The 25,379-nt window shown below is 40.6% G+C and overlaps 1 protein-coding gene across 1 annotated transcript; it reads right to left on the bottom strand.

Moving 5' to 3' along the window:
• Positions 1 to 85: 85 nt before the first annotated feature.
• Positions 86 to 25,350, bottom strand: SPRYD7 (SPRY domain containing 7). Its single transcript, XM_008152080.3, has 5 exons — positions 25,072 to 25,350; positions 17,735 to 17,851; positions 12,091 to 12,257; positions 7,327 to 7,429; positions 86 to 995 (listed from the first exon to the last, which is right to left on the bottom strand). Exons 1-5 carry the CDS (start codon positions 25,175 to 25,177, stop codon positions 898 to 900), a joined length of 591 nt encoding a protein of 196 aa, XP_008150302.1. The 5' UTR covers positions 25,178 to 25,350; the 3' UTR covers positions 86 to 897.
• Between the last annotated feature and the right edge of the window lie 29 nt (positions 25,351 to 25,379).

The following is a 25,379-nucleotide window of genomic DNA, read 5'->3' as shown; positions in this document are numbered from 1 at the left end:
TGCATAAAGGCTTAGGGTCATGAAGAGGATTCATTTATCTCTAAAGTTCTGAAATAATCAAGGGTGAAGTGAATTTACTGTATAATTAACAGAACAGAAGAAAATGTATTTAATATAGTACTGAATATTCATTAATTACTATTATATTTTTATTCCTTACAGAAAAAACACACGTTTAAATAAAAGTCCCTAAAAGAATAATCTCATTTACATTTAAGTTTAAAGCATCCCACTATTCTAAGTGTCTGCCAGTGTACTACATCACCAGTCACCACTACTTACTCTGGAACTGAAGTAACACAGCATAATGGTCTTCAATACTAGAACACTTATCTCCTTTCACAAAGCAAATCAAAAGCAAAGACATACGAACAAACTAGGCAATTTAAATTTTAAGAAAATGATACATCTCAGTAAATAAATTGCTAAAAGTGAAGTTGCCAATAATATAAATCTCTGTCACTGTTATACTTTATAAAAAAGAACACGAGACACAAAATTATTGGACTGCAAACTTAAAATAGTTAATGAGCTCTAAACTTCAGAATGACAAAAACTCACCCAACTCTACATCTCTATCAAAACAAATAATTTATATAAGACAGATTCCCTTTTAAATATATATACATATTTCAACTTAATACTGTTAATCATACCCAGAGTTATATTTACTTAAATAAGAATTAAATAAACTGCCCAAAATGCTGATTTCATATCACAAAACATAAGTACTTTAAATCACAATTTTGGGGTGATATATTGAATACATTGGTTCCTGAAACAATATTAACAAGCATATTTTTAATAATATATTTTCATCTATAGGTCAGGTAAAGCTTTATTAAATGGTAAACACTTTTAACAGTGCAGAAGTACAAGTTTCAAAAACAAATACATTCAGAAGATCTGCTGTTCAAATAGTATTTTTTCAAAACCAGGTGGAGGAGTATGATAAAATTCACTGAACTGGCAATCCAAAATTGCACTGTCATCAACTAGAGATAGAAAAAGACAAAATAAATTAGAAGCAAACACCTTAATTTGTATGAATACATAATTATAAAATAAACTGTTTCCAGAATAACTATAATATCAATAGGCAAAGAGAATAAACACATCTACTGTCCAGGTTATAAAACATGATTCTATTGGGTAAAAATAGCCACAAAAAAAACCAAAATCTATCAAAAACACTGAAAGGCTATACATCAAAATATTATTTATAATTATATCTAAAGGGTGTGAGTATGGGTACATTTTATATATATATATATATGAATAAAATATATATATATAAATATATTTTTTTTTTAGAGAGAGAGAGGAAAGAAGAAGGAGAGAGAGAAACATTGATCGGTTGTCTACCAGGGATCAAATCTGCAACCTAGGCACGTGCCCTGACTGGGAATTGAACTGGCAACCGGTTGGTGAACAGGATGACTCCTAACCAACTGAGCCACACTGGCCAGGGCAGACTAGGGGTAATTTTAATTTTTCCTTATTTGCCAACTAGTATTTTCTAAACTTTCTACAATTAACATTGTTTTAAAGTTTCATTTTGAAAAAAATTATAGCTTCACAGGAAGTTGCAAAAATAATATAAAGTCTCCAGGGGTAACATCTTACATAACTACAGTACAATATTAAATCCAGAAAACTGACATTGATAAAATACTGGTAACTAGTCTCCAGGCCTTATTTAGCATTACATGTTTTTACCAACATTTACCCAAAATAAATGAATGCACATAGCCATATAAAGACTTATACATGAATAGTTGTAACAGCTTTATTTTATTTTTTCAATCCTCACCCGAGAACATGCTCATTCATTTTAAAGAGAAGGGGCAGAGAGAGGGAGAGAAAGAGAGGCGGGGAGAAGAGAGGGAGAGAAGGAGAGAGGAAAGAAAGAGGGAGAGAGGGAGAGAGAGAGAGACATCCATGGGTTGCCACGTGTACGTAACCTGACTGGGGATCGAACCCACATCCTAGGTGTGCTCTGACCGAGAATCGAACCCACAACCACACTGGCCAGGGCTGTAACAGCTTTTATTTTTAATAGCCAAAAACTACAAATAACCTAAATATCCATTAAAAGATGAAAGGAAACACAAATTGTGGTACTTCCACATAATGAACTATACTATTTGGCAATAAACAAACAAACAAACAAAGTTGAATTGTTAACACTATAACACAAATCAACCTTAAAATAATTATACTGAGTGAAAGAAGCCAGACCAAAAAGAAAATAAAAACTAAATAATTCTGTTTATATAATACTCTAAAAATGCAAGATAATCTATAGTGACAGAAAGCAGATCATCGGTTGCCTGGTTGGGGCTGCGATGAGGAGGAGCAGGAAGGATTATAAGGGAGCAGGAGGAAACTTTTAAGGGTGATAAATATGTTGGCTATCTTGACTATGGTAATGACATGGATTATTATTTTATAGCTCTTGTCAAATTGCACAGATATATTTAATGAACATTACTAAATATTTTATATTTCATAATAAATGCTGAAAAAAAGTTAAGTACTGGATTTGACATTCTTGAAGTCATAAGTGATTTTAACAAGGGTGGTTTCAGTGAAGTGGTAGTAAAGGCAGCCAAACTGGATTGAAGAACAAATGAGTGATACAATAAAGACAGTGGTGTAGGCTATTCTATAAGAAATGCAGCCATGCCGGGAAGGATAAACATAGGGCTAGTGGGGGGTAGAGTTTAAGAAAGAGTTTTTCAGATGACAACGATTCAGAATGCTTACAGGCATTGAAGAGAGAGGTTGATGACATGAGATACAGACGAAGAGCTGAAAAAGTGAAGCCTCAGAGTTGGGGAGTTTTAAGTCTAGATTACAGAATGAGTTTCCGAACATGAAGGGCACCACTTCCTCTGAGAAGCGATGAAAGGAGGCAAGATTGGAGTAGATCCAGAAAAGCTTCAGGAGGGTAGGGAGGGAAGGTCATCTTGATAGCCTGTTTCTTTATAAAGTAGAGGGTAAGGTCATCTGCAGAGAACTGAGTAGGAAATTCAAGAAGCATAGGGAAGGTCTGGGATGTTTAGAGATGTAAAGGAACTGCCAAAAATATTGAGAGCTTATATTACATTGGAAGTCAACTTTGCAATGACACTTTTCTTCAGTGTTATACAGTTTTTCTTCCCCCATAGATTGAATATAAGAACAGACAAAATGAATGGCTGGATTGATATAGAATTAGAGGAATGGGATGGAGGACAAAGGGTAAGGAAACTTAAGTTTTACATTTATATGTGACTAGAGGCCCGGTGCACAAAATTCATGCATGGGAAGGGGGTCCCCTCAGCTCGGCCTGCACTCTCTCCAATCTGGGACCCCTCAGGACCTCTGGCTCCTAACCGCTCACCTGCCTGCCAGCCTGATCCCCCTAACTGCTCTTCCCTGACAGCCTGTTTGCCCTAACTGCTCTCCCCTGCTGGCCTGGTCCCCCTAACTGCTCTCCCCTGCCTGCCTGATCGCCTCTAACCTCCTCTGCCTTGGCCCCGCCAACATGGCTTTGTCGGGAAGGACATCCAGAAGGACATCCAAAAGGTCGTCCGGAAGATGTTCAGTCTAATTAGCATATTACCCTTTTATTAGTATAGATGCCACCTTGTCCTAAAAATGCAGGTTGTTCCCAGGTTTTCCTATCGTGGAAGGGGAGCCTGCAGTAGCATCCTGGGTTCTGACCAGAGCTTATGCGCTTGTGCTTTATCTCAGCAGATGTGATTCCTAGATGAAGACTCTTGGATGTACCTTGAACATTTCTATCAAATTTACCAAATCATCCTCCAAAAATGTTGAACTACTTTAAACTCCCACCAGCAACCATGCGTGTGCCCTCCATCCCACTTTGATGCCAATATCATTGATTTCTCCCTAGAAGCTTCCCTCCCGTCAGCCAGGACTGCTTGGTACCTGAGCCAACCTCATTGTTCAGCTGGGGACTTGATTTCCCGAAATAGAATTATGGAGGAGGAAAAATAGTTTTCCTCTACCTTTCTGAGTTCTTAGTGGAGGCCCTTGTAATGAAAGACAGATCATCAAGAGAAAAACAAAAGTTCATTAACACGTGTACCTCGTGTATATGTGGGAGATCCCAGGGAAAAATGAGTAACTCCCCAAGGTGGCTTAGAATGCAGATTTAAATACCTTCCTCCTAGGGAAAGGGGACGGGAGATGTAGGCCTCTTAGAGGAGAGTAAATGATTTTTAGGAAAGATGAATGGGGGTGGGAGGAAATAGTTTGTAACAAAGTTTGAGTGTGATGTCAACTTCTACTCTCCTGTACTGTGACAGGCGTCAGTATTCACTGGCTGATGACACTTTTCCCATCGAGGGGACCTATGACATTTAAGCTTCTTTTGAGGGGGTCTGATTTTAGACAGATCAGGAGACTTCAGTGAAAGCCTCTGCATACATTTGCTGTTTTTCAAGCATCTGCAGCTCAAGATCATCAATATAATAACACAGCATATGTTGGGGTGGCATGTTCTCTGACCTTCAGAATAAACCCAACAAAAGCTTGTTTCCTCTCTTAGATGACTTGCCACAGTAGCATTATTCCCTGGAGATGGTATTCTGACCAGACCTTCCTGGGAGTGGTCATAACATACCCTGTGTTTATAGAAAGATGTGGGCCACATCACTAAATAATCCAGGGGCAGTTTTCTCATCTTGTGGAAAGGGAGATAAAGTTACGATAGTTTATCTCCCTTTCCACAGGTTTCTTGTGGGTTTGTGTCTCTGCTCCCCACCCCCTCCCACCCCCAGCACCCCCCGAGCCTCCACCTTGGGCCTTGGGGCTGCTGGGTGCCAGGCCTGTGGGTTTGTGTCTCCAATCCGCACCCCCCTCCCCCGCCAGCCCCAGGTCTGCGGTGACAGGGCTTGGGGCTGCTGGATGCTGGCCTTCCTACGGGTTTGTGTCTCCGATCCAGCCCCCCGCAGCCCCAGGTCCGCAGTGGTGGGGCTTGGGGCTGTGGGGTGCTGGCCTCCCTGCGGGTTTGTGTCTCCGATCCAGCCCCCCGCAGCCCCAGGTCCGCGGTGGTGGGGCTTGGGGCTGTGGGGTGCTGGCCTCCCTGCGGGTTTGTGTCTCCGATCTGCCCCCCCGCAGCCCCAGCGTGACCATGGCGGGCGGGGCTTGGGGCTGCTGTGTGCAGCCTCCTTTCTGGTTTGTGTCTCCAATCCGGCCCCCCGCAGCCCCGGCGCGACCATGGTGGGGCTTGGGGCTGCTGGGTGCCGGCCTCCGTGCAGGTTTGTGTCTCCCATCCGCCCCGGCAGCCCCAGCGCCACCTGGCTGCTATGGGCCTCGCCATCTTGGTTGGGTTAATTTGCATACTCACTCCTACTGTCTGGTAGCGTAGCGGAGGTATGGTCAATTTGCCTGTTTCTCTTTTATTAGATAGGATAGTATCAGACTACTAAAATATTTTATTTAATTGCACTGATTTATCAATTCCAATTTATAAAACATACCTTACTATATATAATTTACTAGAAGCCCGTTGCACGAAGTTTCGTGCAATAGACCTTCCTTCACCTGGCTGCCAGCACCAGTTTTCCGCCAGCAGCAGTTTTCCTTTGGCCACCCGCCGGTCAGAGTGCCTCCCGCCAGCGCGATCGGCCACCCCGAGAGGAACTCCCATCGGGAGGCGCTCTGATCGGCGGGTGGCCAGAGGAAAACTACTGCTGGCAGCCACGCAATCGGCCACCCCGAGTTCCGCCACCGGCGCCTTCCGCCGGCTCCATCGGTCCTCCCGCTCATCCTGTCAGCCCAACTGGCCACCCCAAGTCCTGCCCCCAGCCTGCCGCCGGCCCAATCGTGGGCATAGCGGAGTGATGGTTATTTACATACTTCCCTTTTATTAGGTAGGATTACCTACAATTTTATTATATTAAAAATAATGATGAATCACAGATATAATTTACAGTAATAATTTTATTTACTACTCATTTATATAATTCAGTCATTCTACTGATATTTATTTCATTTCTCAGGCTAAATGATTTTTAATATTAAACTACATTTCCATTTATTTAAGTAAATAAAGGAATTGCTTTTAGGTATGCCCAATATAGAAAGAAAACTAACCTACATAGAGTTTAAAAGTACACCTTTGCCCTGGCTGGGTGGCTCGGTTGGAACGTCAACCTATACACTAAAAGCTTGCGGGATCAGTTCCCAGACAGGGCTCCTGGAGACGACCAATAGATGTTTTTCTCACATCAATGTTTTTCTCTCTCTCCCTTTCTCTAAAATCAATAAACATATCCTCAGGTGAGATTTTAAAAAACAAAACAAAAAAACACTTTTACATGCAAAGATACAGAAGGTAAAATCACTGAATAGTAATTTATGAGAAAAGAAGACTAAAAACCTTAATTAAAAAGTAAAGCACAAGCTCTGATAGTTATTATTATATTATTAAATATTTATATTTATTATTATTTTTCTGATATCCCAAACAGTATGTCCTTACTAACATTGCTAATTTTCTAGGAAATTACTGCAAAAAGTTAATAATTAGCTTTCATTATGGCTCAATTCTAAGAACTTAAATAAGGTAGTTAAATGATAAAATATTTTTAGATCTACTAAAACCATGCACCTGTTGATTTAAAGTTGATAATATAAAAAATAAAGCAGAATAGCCGAAACCGGTTTGGCTCAGTGGATAGAGCGTTGGCCTGCGGACTCAAGGGTCCCAGGTTTGATTCCGGTCAAGGGCATGTACCTTGGTTGCGGGCACATCCCCAGTAGGGGGTGTGCAAGAGGCAGCTGATCGATGTTTCTCTCTCATCGATGTTTCTAACTCTCTATCCCTCTCTCTTCCTCTCTGTAAAAAATCAATAAAATATAATAAAAAAAATAAAATAAAGCAGAATAGAGTGATAAAAGCATTCTGGCTATTTTTTTTAAAGAGAGATACCTTATTTTTTGGCATTTGTCTCAAAATAATGAAGAAAGATGAAAAACAGTAGGAGTGTTGGGGTTAGATGAAATCTAATTGGCTACAATAAATGTTTGAAGATAGGTGGTGGGTACATGAAGGTTCATTATATTATTCTCTTTATTTCTAAACATGTTTAATATTTTCCATAATAAAAATTAAAGTAATTAAGTGGTATAGGGTTATCTCTTAAGTACCCCAATTCTTGCAGGACACACTTATACAGAAACTATAATACTTACACACATTTTATTGGGAATAAAAACCTTCCTTATCCTACTGAATACATTTCCTATAAAAAGTCCTCAGCAAAAGTTAACATATATCTAATAATATTTAGAAATATTTTAGCTTACCATAAACAACTGGATACACTGTCCCTCGTATACCTGATGCTGGACAATGCATGTTTTTTCCATTCAAATATACATTTAATTCTACATGGTCATATGTAATACCCTAGGAACAAAAGAAATTATTAAAAATGGTAAAAATATAAATAACAATTATTAACAATTATTACTAAAATGCTGAAAAACACTCAGATACCAAGCCCTATTCTAAGCACTTCATATTTACTCATTTACTTCTCACAAGACAGGTATTATTATCATCTCTATGTTACAGATGAAGTAGCTAAAGCACACCAAGTTTAAATAAATTACCCAAGGCTGCACCGCTGGAAAGTGGCAGGGATGGGATTTAAACCTATGCAGAATGGTTTTGGAATACTTATTTTTAATTTGCATGTAGTTTTAAACTTTTAAAACACTCTTTAAAACTTTGCATAGTAGTTACTGACTGATGACAGAAAGAGAGCTTTCTTTGGAAGAATTAAGAATAGACAGCAGAGATTTTTCAACAGAGAAATCATCACAGATCAAGAAGCAACCACTTTTGACTGTGGATAAATTGTACCAATTTAAAAGCTTTTTAGAGGTAGAAAAAGATCTCATAGATGATCTAGTCTTACTCCCTCACTTTCCAGTTAAGACAGCAAAGGCTCAGATAAGTCATGGTGTTAAAGGATATGAAATATTTTCTTCAAATTTTAGCAAAACCAAGGTTAAACAATGGTTTATTAAAAGTTAAGGATTATTGAGAAAGATAAACAAGTTACCTTTGTTTCATTTCAGTTTAGGTATCCTATATAATAAAAGGGTAATATGCAAATTGACCCTAATGGCAGAACGACTGGGAATGACTGGTCACTATGACGTGCACTGACCACCAGGGGCACAAGCTTAAAGCAGGAGCTGCCCCCTGGTGGTCAGTGCGCTTCCACAGGGGGAGTGCCGCTCAGCCAGAAGCAGGCTCATGGCTGGCCAGTGCAGCGGTGGTGGCGGGAGCCTCTTCTACCTCGACAGCAGCACTAAGGATGTCCTTCTAATGGCTTGTCCATCGGGGAGTGGGCCTAAACTGGCAGGTGGACATCCCCTGAGGGGTCCCGGACTGCGAGAGGGCGCAGGCCGGGCTGAGGGAACTGCCCCCCCCCCCAGTGTACTAATTTTCATGCACCAGGTCTCTAGTTTAAATATAATAATAATAAAGCTAATTGATAATTGGGATTAGCTTTTTTAATGAAAAGGTCTGTTTCACTTAAAAAAAAATCCTATATAATAAAAGTGTAGTTTGCAAATTGTCCCCTCAACTGGAAGTTCTCCCAGGAGTTCGACCAGGGGGCAGGGCCAGCTGGGGGAAGGGAAGGAGTACCTGGCTGGCAGCCGGCAGCCACTGGGGACCCTACCAGTGCACGAATTTTGTGATGGGGCCTCTAGTAATTACATAAAAAGCAGTGTTAACTCTCTTTAGACCAAGCATATCAAACTTGTGGCCCACAAGGAATATTTCTGTGGCCCAGCCAATATAATGGTATGTAAGAAACATTTTAATAAAGATTTCATAACTTGCCGAGACCAGTTTGGCTCAGTGGATAGAGCGTCGGCCTGAGGACTCAAGGGTCCCGGGTTCGATTCCGGTCAAGGGCATGTACCTTGGTTGCGGGCACATCCCCAGTAGGGGGTGTGCAAGAGGCAGCTGATCGATGTTTCTCTCTCATCGATGTTTCTAACTCTCTATCCCTCTCTCTTCCTCTCTGTAAAAAATCAATAAAATATATTTAAAAAAAAAGATTTCATAACTTAATTTTTACAAAATCCTATTATACATAATTAATAACGAATTGTAATGTTTGCTAATGACTGATTCCTATAATCGTGTTGCATTCATTTCCCTTACACACCTTATGCACAGGCGCACCATTTCTCTCCACTAATACTAGCAGTGAATATTTTAGCAGCCGATTACCACATCATTAGTCTTGTACTGACTTGTTTGGTGTGCGCAACAGGAAATATTTTGCTTTCAGAGAACAAGAAAAATAGGTTTATTTGCATTACGTTTATTAATTTGTGCAGTTATTCAGTGTCTGGTAAGTTAATGTTCAAGAAGAAAAATTAATTTTTATTAAAATGTTCTATTATTTTATGTTAACGATTACTCATTTATCTCAGCCCTTTGTATTCAGCATGTCTCTATCGAAATGAACCTATGTTTCATGCAAATTGAAGTTTTTGTTTTTTTGCAGCCCGTATAAACTTAAACCTTGTTTATTTGGTTCATGTTAGCCTTTGAGTTTGACATGCTTGATTTAGAGGATACAGGAAATCTAGCAGTTCAGATCAGGTGGTAATCCAGGCACCCTTCACCACCTGGTGGCAGCATAACCTATAGCATAAGGGCAAAATCCCAATACATCCCAATACCTAAGAAAGAAGTGAGGAAGCATGTGAGAACCCCACCCCCATCAGCAGCATTTGGTTCAAATATTTTCCAACTTAACCTGTCCTTTTACATGTCTAAAAATTAGGTTTGATTTTCACATAATGGTGCATTTATCAATAATTGTTTGCAGGTTTAGCGAACAGGCTCATATTAAACTGTCTGTATTATAACCCTAGAATCACCTTGTACAAGAAGTTACTTAACTTCTCCTAATCTGTAAAATGGTGATAACAATACTACCTATTTCATAGGATCATTGTGAGGATTAAACAATTTAATCCCTGACAGGCACTTAAAACAGTGACTGTCTCATAATAAATGCTAGTAAGTATTTGCTCTTATTATTGCATAGAATTTTTACCAAACTTCTCTAAAATTAAATTAAAAATGCCATTTTAGAATGTAGTTTACACTTTTCAAAACTATTTATAAAAGGAAAAAATAAGCATAAACTGTTTCAGGCATGCCTTCCTAGTGCTGTAGTAGGTCATTGTTATTGTATGATTATTGTATGAATATAATCATTGGTTAAATGTTGAAAGCTTATTTTTCTTGATTTCTCCTCAGAGTATAAACTGAAATTCTACATATATGAGAATGTTTTTTCCTGGTTTATAATCCATTCTACTTTTCCTATGCCATTGTGAGCAATTTGATGAAATTTGTTTTCAAGTGTTTGAACTAGGAAGATAAAATTAATGTGGCAGGGTAATGTCTTATTTTCTTGATTCTGCATTTATTTCATCTCTTTTAGTCCTCCTTTTATTAAATGGGCATGAAAATAAAATTCTAGTTTTAATAATGCTGAAAGAAAAAATGGCCTTCTTAAATCTGTCAACTTGTGGTATTAGTCATCTCAATGAATGAAATAGGAAGGCAAGAATAACACACAGAAGTTCAGTACATTAACAAAGAAAAACATTTGTTACTGATTATCCTTTCTCATGTTTGAATTTCATCTTTTAGTGTAAACAGGTTGGCAGCATCAACTTGACTTCGAGATTCTCTTTCAAGAAATAACCATTTGAGCCGAAACCGGTTTGGCTCAGTGGATAGAGCGTCGGTCTGCGGACTGGAGGGTCCCAGGTTCGATTCCGGTCAAGGGCATGTACATTGGTTGCGGGCACATCCCCCGGTGGGGGGTGTGCAGGAGGCAGCTGGTCGATGTCTCTCTCTCATCGATGTTTCTAACTCTCTATCCCTCTCCCTTCCTCTCTGTAAAAAATCAATAAAATATATTTTTTTAAAAAATAAAATAAAAAAATAAAAAAAGAAATAACCATTTGAGTAACAGTATTCCATATTGTGAACACCTGGCAATGATCTATTAATACAGAAACAACTATTAAAAAGGAGAGAGAAAAGCAGATTTTTAAAAAAGTTTGTCTTTCATCTTCTTTTTTCTTTAGTCAGTCTCAGGGGGAAAACACTTATCAATTTACCTATTTAAAATCCAAGTGTTCTTTATATTTTTTGAATTGCAGAAAAGAGATCAGACCATAATTAAAAATCTTTCCACATCTTTCTTCATTTTCTCCAAAATACTGTGTATTTCAACTCAATTACCTGAATTTACCTTGTCTGTGTCATCTTATTATTAGAAACTTTCCCTAATTATTTACAGATTCCTTTCAACTTGGTACCAGAGCCAGGAACTCACAGTTCTGTGTATAAGGGCACTTTTGGTAAAGGAGAACCAAGAACTCTGTTCTCAATCAATAGCTAACAGCCTGAACTCAGTGTACAAGGTTCTTGGATAACATCATCTGAGAGGAAGTATCTGAAAAAGACAGGAAGGGATCTTTGGATAATATTTTCAATAGGGAAGTTTTAGTAAAGCCTTAGAATTTCAAGTCCATTTCTTTGAAAAGTTAAGAAAGTGAAGTAAATTTAATAAGATTTAGTTTAATGAAGACCAGCACTCCTGATAAAATGTTATTCTTTAACAGAAATTCCTAAAAATTTAAATAATAAATGTCAAAATTTTCTCTGAGATCTCCAGCTGCAAAAATACCTATTCCGGGTGAGTGAACTTTTAAAATTGTGGGCCAAGATTTCTCTGATGTTAGAGAAGCAGGAAATGTTGATCAGCAGCCAATCTGTCATTAACTCTCCTGAATGGAAATAAGGGCTCACACTGATATCCCTCACCAGCAACAGCTGTAGAAAGCAGACAGTTGGGTAAGACAGCAGCATCTTCACCAAGTGCTCTCTCTGGAAAATGTACCACCCCGTGCTTTGGAATTCAAACCATAAACTCCCAGGCAAAGTACATATACTAAAAGCAGTTCAAGTTAACAATATACAGTGGAAGACAGCTCCTGAAGAACACTCACCACCACGTCTCCCTCCTGTGGAAGGCTATTGGCTGGCAGCCTGTTTTTCTCCTCATTGTTGTGGTATAGAGCGCCATCATTTCTCATCACCAGACTGTGCACATCTCGGCCGAGAGGAATCTGATTCAAATTAACTTTCTGAGTTGCAACACCAATACCCCAGATTCCTAAAAATATAATGATATTCCTAAAAATATAATGAACTATTGTTTTGAATTTTTATTTTCAAAAAAATCTTTTATACTTTTGCAAGTTACGGTAGGTTCTCTGCAGACACAGCATAGCCTAGGAGATGAGAATGGGCCTTGGAGTTGTACCTAGGTTTAAATCCTAATGTAGCTATGTCACCTTGGGTAAGTTGCTTAACCTCTCTCTGCTTACTCACTTGTGAATTATGGATCCCAACAGTACTTACCTCACAAAGTTATTATAAGATACTAGAGGCCCGATACATGAAATCCATGGGGGGGAGGAGGGGGAGAGTGGACAGAGAGGGGGTCCCTCAGCCCGGCCTGTGCTCTCTCGCAATCCAGAACCCCTTGGGGGATGTCCGACTGCCAGTTTAACCCGGCAGTCCGACATCTCTCTCTCTCGCAATCTGGGACCACTCTCTTCTTACCACCCGCCTGCTCGCTCGCCTCGCCGTTGCTTAGCACTGCGTGGAGGTGGGAGAGGCTCCTGCCACCACCACTGCACTCGCCAGCAGTGAGCCCGGCTTCTGGCTGAGCGGTGCTTCTGCTGTGGGAGCGCACTGACCACCAGGGGGCAGCTCCTGCGTTGAGCATCTGCCCCCTGGTGGTCAGTGCGCATCATAGCAACCAGTTGTTCTGGTTGTTCTGTCTTAATGGCTGCTGGGCTTGTATATATAGATACTGAGATAATCCAAGTAAAGCACTTGGAATGGTGTAAGTACTAAAATAATGTGTAAGTAAAGCACAGAGTAAATATTAAAAAATATATGAGCTATTTTCATTCTTCTCTAAAAATGCTTTTTTAAAGAAGCTACACATTGAATTTAAAGGGCCTGGGGGTACTATTTCTAGCACTATCTCTGAGAAGTGAGAAATTACTATCTCTTGTTTTTGCATCTATATATAATATGTGACAAATAATATATGACCAGGTCAACATCATAGAGAAAAAATTATTCATAAAGTATAAAATCATTTCCTCATCCAATACTTGAATCAGTGAATTAAAAACCTTTTGGTCTTAGGCTGACTTTTAAAGCAAGCAGCTCTCAGAATAAACAGCTCTCAGCCAAACAGATTACCTAGATCTATGGATTTTGTTTCAAACTGTCTCCTTCTCATTTTTTTTTTAATCAAAATAATTTAGGACAAATTCTATAAATGGAAGAAGATCTGAAGATCATGTTGTCAATCAATTTTTCTGCACTGAGTGAGGCCATCAAAAAGCTGAACTTCACTGCCTTATCCTCCTAAATAGACTATTATAATTTACTCTTCAAAGTAGGACAACTTTAAGAGTGACAAGAAAAAAAGAAAAAAAAAAAAGAGTGACAAGAGATCATATAAAAATGTGTAAACAGAGTAAATATTTTAAAATATACTAGCTATTTTCATTCACTTTTCTTCTCTAAAAATGATTTTTTAGAAGCTACACATTGAATTTCACAGGACAACAGTTCTAAATAGAGTTACAGAGTCTCCTTATGCTAAAGAACTATGCATGCTGTGATAACATTTTGGCATAACTGTCTCAAGCTTTCATTGAGATCAATGCAACAAACTCCAACTGCACATTTATCCTAGGGACACCATCCTTTACAGAAAATCCACATAAAAATTAGTGTTAGATTTAAGGCTGAAGAAAATATTTGCTTGAGCCTAAATCAGTATTTGCTTGAGCCTTATACCTCAGAAGAAAACAGTAAACAGAGACATTCTGCAGCCAGTTAGTTAACTTAGAATGGGATGGAGGACAGATTATATTTATTTCATACACTGAAGAAAATCAGTATTTAAAACTAATTAGAAAACAATCTCCAGAGGAATGTTTTATATCATTCAAGCCAGTCGCATAAGAATAGGATTGATTAACTCCATTCTAGTTTTCCTATTCTGTACCTATATTACTCCATGCTGTATTTCACTAGAAGTTTCCTCATAATAAAGCTTTATAAAAAATTTCCCCATGCCCTGGGCGGTAGCTCAGTTGGTAACAGTGCCATCCCCATGTGCCAAAGTTGCAGATTGGATCCTGGTCAGGGCACAGACAGAAATCAACCAATGAATGCACAAATAAGTGGGACAACAAATCAAGTTTCTCTCTCTCTTTTAAAAATAAATAAAATAATTCCCCCATATTCAATACTGCCACAACTTAACTGATTATTAACTATTAAAATATTCATGTAAAATTGTTATACAATTCAAGAAACTCTACACATTTTTTTTAAAAAGCATAGACTTAGACTTCTATCGGAATTCTAAATCTGCTGATTGCTTCAGATAATACTGAATTAGGGTATCTTAATAGGAGTTAAGAGAAAAACTCAGATTTGTAAGATTGATTTTATCCTAAAATAAATAGTAAGAGTCTATACCTTATATGCTTGACCAAATGAAATGGTGCACCTAGCTGCAAATTAATAATTATCCTATATAATAAAAGAGAAACATGTAAATTGACCATACCTCCATGATGCCCACCAGCCAATCAGGAGTGAGTATGCAAATTAACCCAACAAAGATGGTGGGCTAATTTGCATACACAGGCGCTGGATGGAGAGCAGAGCAGAAGAGCCGGTGCCTTGGGGGGACGTGGCTCCCCCCAAGCCACCAGGTGGAGAGCAGAGCGGGAGAGCCAGTGGAGAGTGGAGCGGCTTGGGGAACCTGGCTCCCCAAGCCGCCAGATGGAGAGCAGAGAGGGAGAGCTGGAGGCTTGGAGGACTTGGCAGAGCAGGAGGCCGTGGGATGGAGACAGAGCAGGAAGGGAAAACCAAGAGCGCGGGGAGCACCAGGAATTCTGGGAATAGTAGTTCTGGTGGCAGCCCCAGAACCGGAAGTGGAAGCCCAGAGTGTGGGGAGCACCAGGAATGCTGGGAATCATAGTTCTGGTGGCAGAGAGATCTCTTAGACACTAGAGCAAAGTGAGCCTGGAGCAAGTTACTACTGTGATGGGGGATGGAGGGAAAGCAAAGGTGAGAGACATAAGTAAAATCAGAGTGTCTAGGAAAAATTAAAGGAAAGATATCCTAAAACTTCCAGGAAATTTCCACCAATGAAGCAAAGAAAAAATGCCTCTATTATTCTGTGAGCATCAAACCAAACTGGGTTGGGGTCTCAGACAATTTGCTCATATGATTGCAAAGACAGACAGAAACTCCTGGATTGGAAAGGGCTCCCTGAGGACTCCCAGATTGGAGAGGGTGCAGGTCGGGCTGAGGGACCCACCCCCCTGTGCACGAATCTTCGTGCACCGAGTCCCTAGTATTAATAACTAGAGGCCCGGTGCACAAAATTCGTGCACAGTGGAGGGGGGTGTCCCTCAGGCCAGCCTGCACCCTCTCCAATCAGGCCAGCCTGCACCCTCAAGGGATGTCCTACTGCCCGTTTAGGCCCGATCCTGGTGGGATTGGGCCTAAACGGGAGTCAGACATCCCTCTCACAATCCAGGACTGCTGGCTCCCAACTGCTCACCTGCCTGCCTTCCTGATTGCCCCTAACCGCTTCTGCCTGCCAGCCTGATCACCCCCTAACCACTCCCCTGCCAGCCTGATTGATGCCTAACTGCTCCCCTGCCAGCATGTTTGCCCCTAACTGCCCTCCCCTTCAGGCCTGGTCACCCCTAACTGCCCTCCCCTGCAGGCCTGGTCCCCACCAAATGCTCTCCCCTGCAGGCCTGGGTCCCACCCAACTGCCCTTCCCTGCAGGCCCGGTCACCCCCAACTTCTCTCCTCTGCCAGCCTGGTCACCCCTAACTGCCCTCCCCTGCAGGCTTGATTGCCCCCAACTGTCCTCCCTTGCAGGCCTGGTCCCTCCCAACTGCCCTCCCCTGCTGGCCTGATCGCCCACAACTGCCCTCCCTTGCAGGCCTGGTCCCTCCCAACTGCCCTCCCCTGCTGACCATCTTGTGCTGGCCATCTTGTGTCCACATGGGGGCATGATCTTTGACCACATGGGGGCAGCCATCTTGTGTATTGGAGTGATGGTCAATCTGCATGTTACTCTTTTATTAGATAGGATAGAGGCCTGGTGCATGGGTGGGGGCCAGCTGGTTTGCCCTGAAGGGTATCCTGGATCAGGTGGTGGTTCCCTTGGGGTGTGGGGCGGCCTGGGTGAAGGGCCTGTGGTGGTTTTCAGGCCGGCCATGCCCCCTGGTGACCCAACCAGAGGCCCTGGTATCTGGGATTTATGTATCTTCTACAATTGAAATTTTGTAGCCTGGAGCGGAGCCAAGCCTCCTGCTTGCTCTGTGGTGGCAGCCATTTCTGTTGGGATTTATGTATATCTATAATTGAAACTTTGTAGCCTGGAGCAGAGGCCTAGGCCAACCAGGGCTGCAGAAGCTTTGCTTCCTCCATTGCCAGGGGCAACCCTTGCCTCCAGCTCTTCCAGCTCCGTAGCTGCCGCCATTTCTGTTTGGATTTGTTTACCTTCTATAATTGAAACTTTGTAGCATTGAGTGGAGGCCTAGGCCGGCAAGGGCAGGCGGAAAGCTTGGCTTCCTCTGTTGCCGAGGAAAGCCAAGCCTCCCTCCTGCTCTCTGTGGCCACAGCCATCTTGGTTGGGTTTATTTGCATATTTGCTCCTGATTGGCTGGTGGGTGTGGCTTGTGGGCGTGGCTTGTGGGTGTAGTGGAATTAGGGTCAATTTGCATATTACTCTTTTTTTAAAATATATTTTATTGATTTTTTACAGAGAGGAAGAGAGAGGGATAGAGAGTTAGAAACATCGATGAGAGAGAAACATCGATCAGCTGCCTCTTGCACACCCCCTACTTGGGATGTGCCTGCAACCAAGGTAAATGCCCTTGACCGGAATCGAACCTGGGACCCTTCAGTCCGCAGGCCAATGCTCTATCCACTGAGCCAAACCGGTTTCAGCTGCATATTACTCTTTTATTAGATAGGATAATGCTAGTGCCTCATAATGATCTAGTATGTCCTGTTGTTAAAACACTTACATGACCCAGACTGTGTAGCTCAGTGGTTGAGCATTGACCCAGGAACCAAGAGGCCACTGGTTCAATTCCCTGTCAGGGCACATGCCCAGGTTGTGGGCTCAATCCCCTGTGGGGGGCATGCAGGAGGCAGTCAATCAATGATGTTTCTCTCTCATCGATGTTTCTATCTCTCTATCCCTCTCCCTTCCTCTCTCTCTAAAAAAAGAAATCAATAAAAAAAATATTAAAAAAAAACACTTTCTAGCTCATGTGAAGAAGGAAAGGAAGGGCAGGCAGCTCCATTAATCTCACTTTATAGAGGTGAAGACTAAATCTAATTAAACTAAATTAACTAATTAAACCAGAATCACACAAAAAAGACGTGGAAGAAAATGTCTTCTAAGTAAGAGTTCAGAGCTTTTTTACTACCTCATTAATCTTTTTCATATATTGAAAATTACTCCTAATATTTAGAACAATTAGGACTATACTAGTAAAGTACCATTATACCAACCTGTGGACTGGATTTTGAATTCAAAGTAGCTTTTGTTTTGATGTAAAGGTGCACTGGCTAAACAACCTCCTGTTCCACATATTCTTCTTCCATTTTTTACAATAACAACATCTGTTCCTAAACAAAAAATGCAGACAAGTGTAAAGTTTTGTATTTTCTTATCCAACAATCAAGGTTAATTTCTGTTTCATTTTTAGCTCTTGGGCAACAACAAAAAAGTACATTATATGTACTTTAAGGTACGGAAATAATGATAAATACTTAAATATTTAATTCACTATTTTTTTCCTGAGAGAACATTTATATTTAATATTCATTTGTACTACAAATCTGTTTAATTAGGTAGTTCCAAACCCTGAATTATGCTGATATTTAAAATAGTTTAAAAATAAAAAAAACTTTCTTTAATATTTAGCCAATAAATCAATTTGATTTCTTAAATCTCTTAGTTTAATAAAAGCATAAACACTTAGAAACTGGTAAATTGGTATAATTTTCAATTCAATTCAGATGAATTAAAACAATCTACTAAAAGCTGGCTGAATATCTACTAAGTACAAAGTACTATGCTAGTGCATTAGTCAAGGAAGAACTGAAGAGTACATGGAATATGGAAAGAAACATACATCTTTGTTCTTGAAATAGGTAACACTGAAAAATGCTAACTTTAGGATTTCAAAAATGTTTATAAGATAGCTACTATAAATGATAAAGGTTTTAATATCATTAAAAGCACTTTATTTTCATGGAAATTTTTAGTTTAGCTCAAATAACATTTGAAAGATGAGACTGTAAGAAAAAAAACTGTAGTGTGACCTCAAGTCCAATTCTTTTCCAAATTTCAATTAAGGATGTATATAAGAGAACATGAAGAGACTTAATTTAATTCTAATATGTAAGAAATATACTATAGCACTGAGGCATGTGACTCCCAAGATCTGTGACCAGTAGTAAGTGTAAAAGCCAAGAAGATCTGGCTATTAGAATTATATAGGACTTCTTCTAAGGGGGTTAAATAAAACTAGGGCATAGTAACGAAAGGTATTAGCAGGGAGGCAATTATTACATTAACTCACTATTGAATTCATGTTTAAACAAAAATTATTTGAGATAAATACATAATAGAAATGCAAAATCTTCAACCACAATCACAATTCTAAATTTTCAGACTCTATCACAGACACTCTCCTAAAAAAGGTAAAACTAAGACCCTATTATATAATTATTAAAAATTCACTAGCATCCATTTGTTTCTCATTATAAATGTTAAACTCCAAATTTTGAGTAACTTTATAAATAAGTTACATCTGGCTGCAAAATATACCTCCAGCAATTTAAAGTGAAGAGCACCCAGGACCCAGCTCCTTCTTGATGTAAAGACCATGTAGTGCTTGGCATCTAGCAGATGCTCAGCGAATAACTAAAAATGAACGAATAAATATGCTCTGCTAAGCACTTTGCGGTGGACATGTAGCATCTGTTTTCCGTTTCCCTACAGCCTTCCCTCTGGAGATCAAAACAGTTCCAAGGAAGCTGACTCAATCTCTGGCTTCAGGGTTACAGCTTTGACCTAGGTTAAGTCAATCAATGCATTCCATATTTCTTGGCCACAGTGATTAAGTGAAAAATGGTTATATGAACTAAGCCACTAAAATCAAAGATAGTCTCAGGACTTCTACAGAAAACAAAGAGATAAAGACACTCTCTCATTCTTGCTGGCCCTAAATGAGGAAGCCCAGGGAGCTGCTGCAAGTTATCCTGGAAGCTGGCCTCCAGAAGAGAAAAGAAACCCAGTCCTCGGCGGCAGTCTTTCCTCAAGCTCGTGCTGCCTTTGTACTTTTTTTCAGTTAAATGTACCAATAAATTTCCTTCATTGTTTCAACAATTCTGAGTTATAATTTTTACTACTTGTAACTAAAAGCATTTTAAGTAAAACACATTTCAAAGAATTATGTGAATGAATGGCATTTTTTCTTAACCGGCAATGCTCTGTGGTTCCCATACATACTAAAATCCTCTAATGTCAAGCTCCTATAGTAGATAACTTACTGTCTTGGATATCATCCTAAGGTGCTAAGTTAACAGAAATATCAGAAGACCCTCTATACAATACAGTCTACTGTCAGAACCACAGAACTAACTCTGAACATGGTATTATTCTCTAACTTTAATATCATTTATCTCCAAGGCATTCTGCTAGGTACTGAGATATTTTATATAAAAAGATAAGTATATTCAAGGAACACACTGGAATGATGTGAATAATTTGGGAATTTAGATGTATTCTATTTCTTTTAGTACAAAGATACCCTATATTTGGATCTATGTAATTTGTACAATTTTATTAATTAGAAAGTCAAGGCCAATTTGAATACAGTCAGAGCACATCATAATATATGAAAACCCAGGGTCCGTAACATCCAAAACGACCAAAGGCTCGACCGACCGGAAGTCAGTGCTGGGTTGCCACGGCGACCCAGCACTGATGGTCCACCACTGCGGGCACTGCGACCAGCACTGACTGCCGAGGGGGCTGCAGATCAGACCTGAAGAGACTTTTTGTTGTGGCTGTTGTTTTTATTATTGTTTTGTTTCTTTCCATGTTGTTTTTGGTTAGGTCTGGTTTTGTCTTTTTGTTGTTGTTTGAGCACCTGTGTAACAGTTGGCATGATGTGGTTGGGTTGAGACTTACAGTCAACAAGCCTGAGGGCTGAGCCCACCAACAAACACAACAATCAAGACCCAAATCCCACAGGACAGCCCACACAACCCACACAAGGGTCATTCCTACAGCACCCCGCTCAGAAGATCAGAGAATACACCACTGGGTTCCACAAGAAGGCCACCCCACCAAGACAGGGAGACACAGCACGCTTATCAGATACACAGACAACACACACAAAGAAATGGCAAAAATGGGGAAACAAAGAAATAGGTCCCAAATAAAAGAACAGGAGGAATCGCCATAAAAACAGCTAAGTAAAGCAGAGGCAAGCACTCAATTAGAGCAGCAAAAAGAAAAATTACTGAAAACGCATGAGGACAATGTAAGGGAACTGTGGGACAACATGAAACTGAGCAACATCTGTACCATAAGGGAATCAGAGGGAAAAGTAAGCAAGCATGGGATAGAGAACCTATTTGAAGAAATATTGATAGAAAACTTCCTTAACCTGGCAAAGATAAAAGTTATACAAGTTCAGGAAGCACAGAGCATCCCAATCAAAATGAACACAAAGAGAACCACAGCAAAACACATCATAATTAAAATAGCAAACATTAAAGACAAAGAAAGAATTTTAAGTGCAGCAAGAGAGAGATAGTCAGTTACATAAAAAGCAGTTCCCATTAGACTGTCGGCTGATTTCCCAACAAAAACACTACAGACCAGAAGGAAATGGCATGAATACTTCAAAGTAATGAAAAGCAAGGATCTGAAACCAAGACTACTCTATCCAGCAAGGCTATCATTCAAATTGAAGGGGAAATCAGGAGCTTCCCAGACAATAAAAGGCTAAAGGAGTTTATTACCATCACACTAGCACATCAAGAAATGCTAACAGGACTGTTGGGAGAAGAAGAAATAGAGAAGAAATAGGCATAAAGAATAAAAATGGTAATAAATAAGTACCTATCAAGAATAACCTTAAATATAAATGGATTAAATGCTCCAATCGAAAGACATAAGGTAGCTGAATGGATACGAAAAAATGACCCATATATATGTTGTCTACAAGAGCCCACCTCAGAACAAAAGACTAGCACAGGATGAAAGTGAAGGAATGGGAACAAAAATTCCATACAAATAGAAACAAACAAAAAAGCTGGGGTAGCAATACCCATATCTGACAAAATAAACTTTAAAATAAAGGTTATAGCAAGAGACAAAGAAGGTCACTACATAATACTACATAATAAAGGGATTGATCCAACAAGAGAATATAAACCTGGCAAACATATATGCACCCAATTTAGGAGCACCTAAATATATAAAATAAACTTCTGGAGAACTTTGAAGGAGATATCGACAGCAATACCACGGCAACAAAAAAACTTATCCAGGGAGGTAAAATAAAAAGCCTGTACTCAGAAAACTACAAGATGTTGAAAGAAGAGATAGAGGAAATACAAACAAGTGGAAGTATATACTGTGTTCATGTATTGGAAGAATTAACATCATTAAAATGTTCACACTACCCAAAGCAATCTATAGATTCAATGCAATCCCTATTAAAATATCAAAGGCATATTTCACAGATCTAGAACAAATACTCCAAAAATTTTCAGCAAAATCTCAGACATGTCACATAACAGAATTTTCATTGATACATATCTAGAACAGGCGTCCTCAAACTACGGCCCGCGGGCCACATGCGGGTGTTTTTGTCGTTTTGTGTTTTTTACTTCAAAATAAGATATGTGCAGTGTGCACAGGAATTTGTTCATAGTTTTTTTTAAACTATAGTCCGGCCCTCCAATGGTCTGAGGGACAGTGAACTGGCCCCCTGTTTAAAAAGTTTGAGGACCCCTGATCTAGGAGAACAAGAGAAATAAAGGGAAAAAAATAAACAAATGGGACTACTCAAACTGAAAAGCTTCTGCACAGCAAAAGAAACCAACATTAAAATGAAAAGGAAACCCACTGTATATAAGAACATATTTGCCAGTGATACATCTGGTAAGAGGTTAATTTCCAAAGTAAATAAAATACTCATACAACTCAACAAAAGGAAGCAAACAATCCAATTAAAACATGGGCAGAGGACCTGAATAGACACTTCTCCAAAGAGGACATACAAATGGTCTTACTAAAGAGACTTATTAAAAATGCTCAACATCACTAATCATCAGAGAGATACAAACTAAAGTGACAATGAGGTATCACCTCACACCTGTCAGAATGGCTACCATCAATAAATCAACAAACAACAAGTGCTGGTGAGGATACAGAGAAAAAGCAACCCTAGCACACTGCTGGTGGGAATGCAGACTGGTGCAGCCCCTGTGGGGAACTGGAGTTTCCTTACAAAATTAAAAATGGAACTGCCCTTTGACCCAGTGATCCCACTTCTAGGAATATATCATTAGAACCCCAAAACACCAATCAGAACGAATATATGCACCCCTATGTTCATGGCAGCGTTATTTACAATACTAAGATCTGGAAACAGCCCAAGTGTCCATCAATAGATGAGTGAATAAAAAAGCTGTGGGACATTTACTCAATGGAATACTATGCAGCTGTAAAAAAGAAGGATCTATTACCCTAAGACAGCACGGAGGGACCTGGAGATTATTATGCTAAGCGTAATTAACCAGTCAGAGAAAGAGAGGTATAACATGATCTCACTCATATGTGGAATGTAATGAACAAAATAAACTGACGAATAAAATAGAACCAGAGGCACGGAAACATGGAACAGACTGACGAATCTCAGAGGAAAGGGGGAAGGAGGGAAGAGGTTAACCAAAGAACTGTGTGCACATGGACACAGACAACAGGGTGGTGAAGGCCTGGGGCAGGTTGGGAACTGGGTGGAGGGGGGCAAGAGGGGGATAACAGGAGGACATCTGTAATATTCTCAACAAAAAAGATTTTTAAAAGAGAGTATGTTTTATGAAACATGGGACATTTTCAAATATATGGCATCTTTTTCAAAGTAGCTACCTTAGTTACCTTGGAAGACAGTTCTTACTAAAAAGTCAATTCACAATTAATGCAAAAGATCTGGGGAAAAAAATGCAAACATTTACAAAAACTATGCCACAGAAAATTCCAATAGAGGAACTCAAAATGTTGAAATGCGATATCACCAAAATAAGTGACAACTTTGAAAGAGAAAACATTCATTTGGATGTGAAAAGTAGACTATTTTGTTAAAGAAAAAAAAAAAAGCAATCACCTTCTTTAGGTTATCTTTCACATACCCAAATACTGGTATACCCATATTTGCTTAGTGTGCTTCTCATATTTTCAATGAAAGATGAATTTATGCTTGAAATGTACTCTTAACACAACATGCCTTGCCTCTCTTTCACGTTATTCAGTTTCTAAAACCCAATGTCTTCTTTGATTGAAGAATGTGAACTTAACGGAAGAAAGGTTTTCTCCATGCAGGTAGAGAATTCGGAGATGACATTATTCTCCTGAAACTGCTGGGCAGATGTTGAAAAGGTGAGTGGAATGAGTACAACTGACCAGCTCTTCATAGAGAAGAGACCGGAGAAAAGGAATGCTCCGAAGAGCAAACTGCAGTAGATCAGGACTTTGGCAGTAGATAAAAAGAACTAAAGCTGATGGATCCTAAGTTCCAAGAACTACATATGGTTACCCTTTGCTGTGTTCCCAGCACCTAAGAACTGCCTTTGTTATTTCAATGCAATGTCCTGTAGCCCATGAGAGATGTGGGGAAAATCGAAAGTGCATAAGTACATTTAGAATACAATAATACACAAAAAGACAGTACTCTGAAATAATTATAGTGGGAAACATCTGCTCTAGAACCCAACGCCAGAAACATGGAGCTATGTGGGGAAAGTCTAAGAACAGAAATAATGTGGGGATAGAGGCTACAGAAGGGAGAGGAAGACTATTAGATAAGAAGTTATATGCCCATTTGAAACTGGGAGGAAAAAAACATAGATGCAAAGGAGCAAAGTGCTATTTTATTTTGCAATGGCCTGACCGGTTGGGAACAGGCCAGTCTAGTAAAATTACACCACCTTTCATCGTGACTAAGAAGGAGTAAGGTAATGAGAGGTTTTAGCTGAAATGGCAGAGTGTGTGATCTGAGATGCGACTTCAGGCTCCGGCAACTTGCCTCGTTTTGACTTTAGAAGATGAAAGGAAAATCACTTCCAAGAAATCATCAGGCTTCACCCTATAACTGATGGGCTGAAGAGAAAACTGGCTGTCCGGGCAGAAGGACGGGGTTAAGAGCGCTCTGCAAACGCTCAGGGTTGGATGGGCGCTCGGCAGCAGGGCGCCGTAGGAGCACCGCCCGCTCTCCGCGCCCCTCCGGAGAGCCTCAGCGGCGGGGGCTCCACGGAGGTTCCTGGGAAATTCCGGTGAAAGTGGGGAGGGCCACGCACCCACCTCCCGCTGACAGGGGCTGCGTAGCCGTGAACTCGGAGCCAGGCCGAGGCGGAGCCAGCAGGCGTCCGGAGGAGGTCCGCGGCACCAAACGCGGTCGGGGCGACGCCGCTGGGGGAGGAGCGGGGGCGGCGCCCGGCGGGGCTGGGCCGAAGGTGGTCCTTCGGCGCCCGCACGCCCCGGACCTGTCAGCGGCGCCCGACCCCGAGTGGGCCGTTGGGTCTGGCGAAGGGAGGGTCCTTACCCATGTGCTGCGTGTCCAGCTGCACGGCCGGCATCTCCTTCAGAGGAATGTGCCCCGTTCCGCCGTCTCTGCAGCACCGCAGGCAGCAGAACACCGAGGCGGCCATCACGCAGGGACCACGGACTCCTCCGCGGCCTCTCGCTCCTAGACCGCGGCGACCCCGCCCTCACCCCTCCTCTCCACCTGGCCCGCCCGAGCGCCGGAGGTGTCTGTGTGGAGCGCGGAGGCCCGGACAGCGACGCCCCAGGCTGGGAGGGCGCAGCGCAGGCTGAGGTGAAGGCCTGCCGCCCTAGGCGGAAGAGCCAAAG

Source organism: Eptesicus fuscus, chromosome 8 (genome assembly GCF_027574615.1).
Source record: "Eptesicus fuscus isolate TK198812 chromosome 8, DD_ASM_mEF_20220401, whole genome shotgun sequence".
In the NCBI taxonomy this organism is placed as follows: Eukaryota; Metazoa; Chordata; class Mammalia; order Chiroptera; family Vespertilionidae; genus Eptesicus; species Eptesicus fuscus.
The sequence above is the reverse complement of the archived record's forward strand: the minus strand, read 5'-3'. Positions and strand labels throughout refer to the sequence as shown.

Bases quoted from the DNA above. Each gene is read 5' to 3' on its own strand.
- SPRYD7 (XM_008152080.3), bottom strand. From the start codon at position 25,177: ATGGCCGCCTCGGTGTTCTGCTGCCTGCGGTGCTGCAGAGACGGCGGA. The intron at 12,258-17,734 runs GTTGGTATAATG...TTATATTTTTAG, and splicing joins ATTCAAAATCCAGTCCACAG to GAATCTGGGGTATTGGTGTT. The intron at 7,430-12,090 runs GTGAGTGTTCTT...TTTTGTTCCTAG, and splicing joins CACAGGAGGGAGACGTGGTG to GGTATTACATATGACCATGT.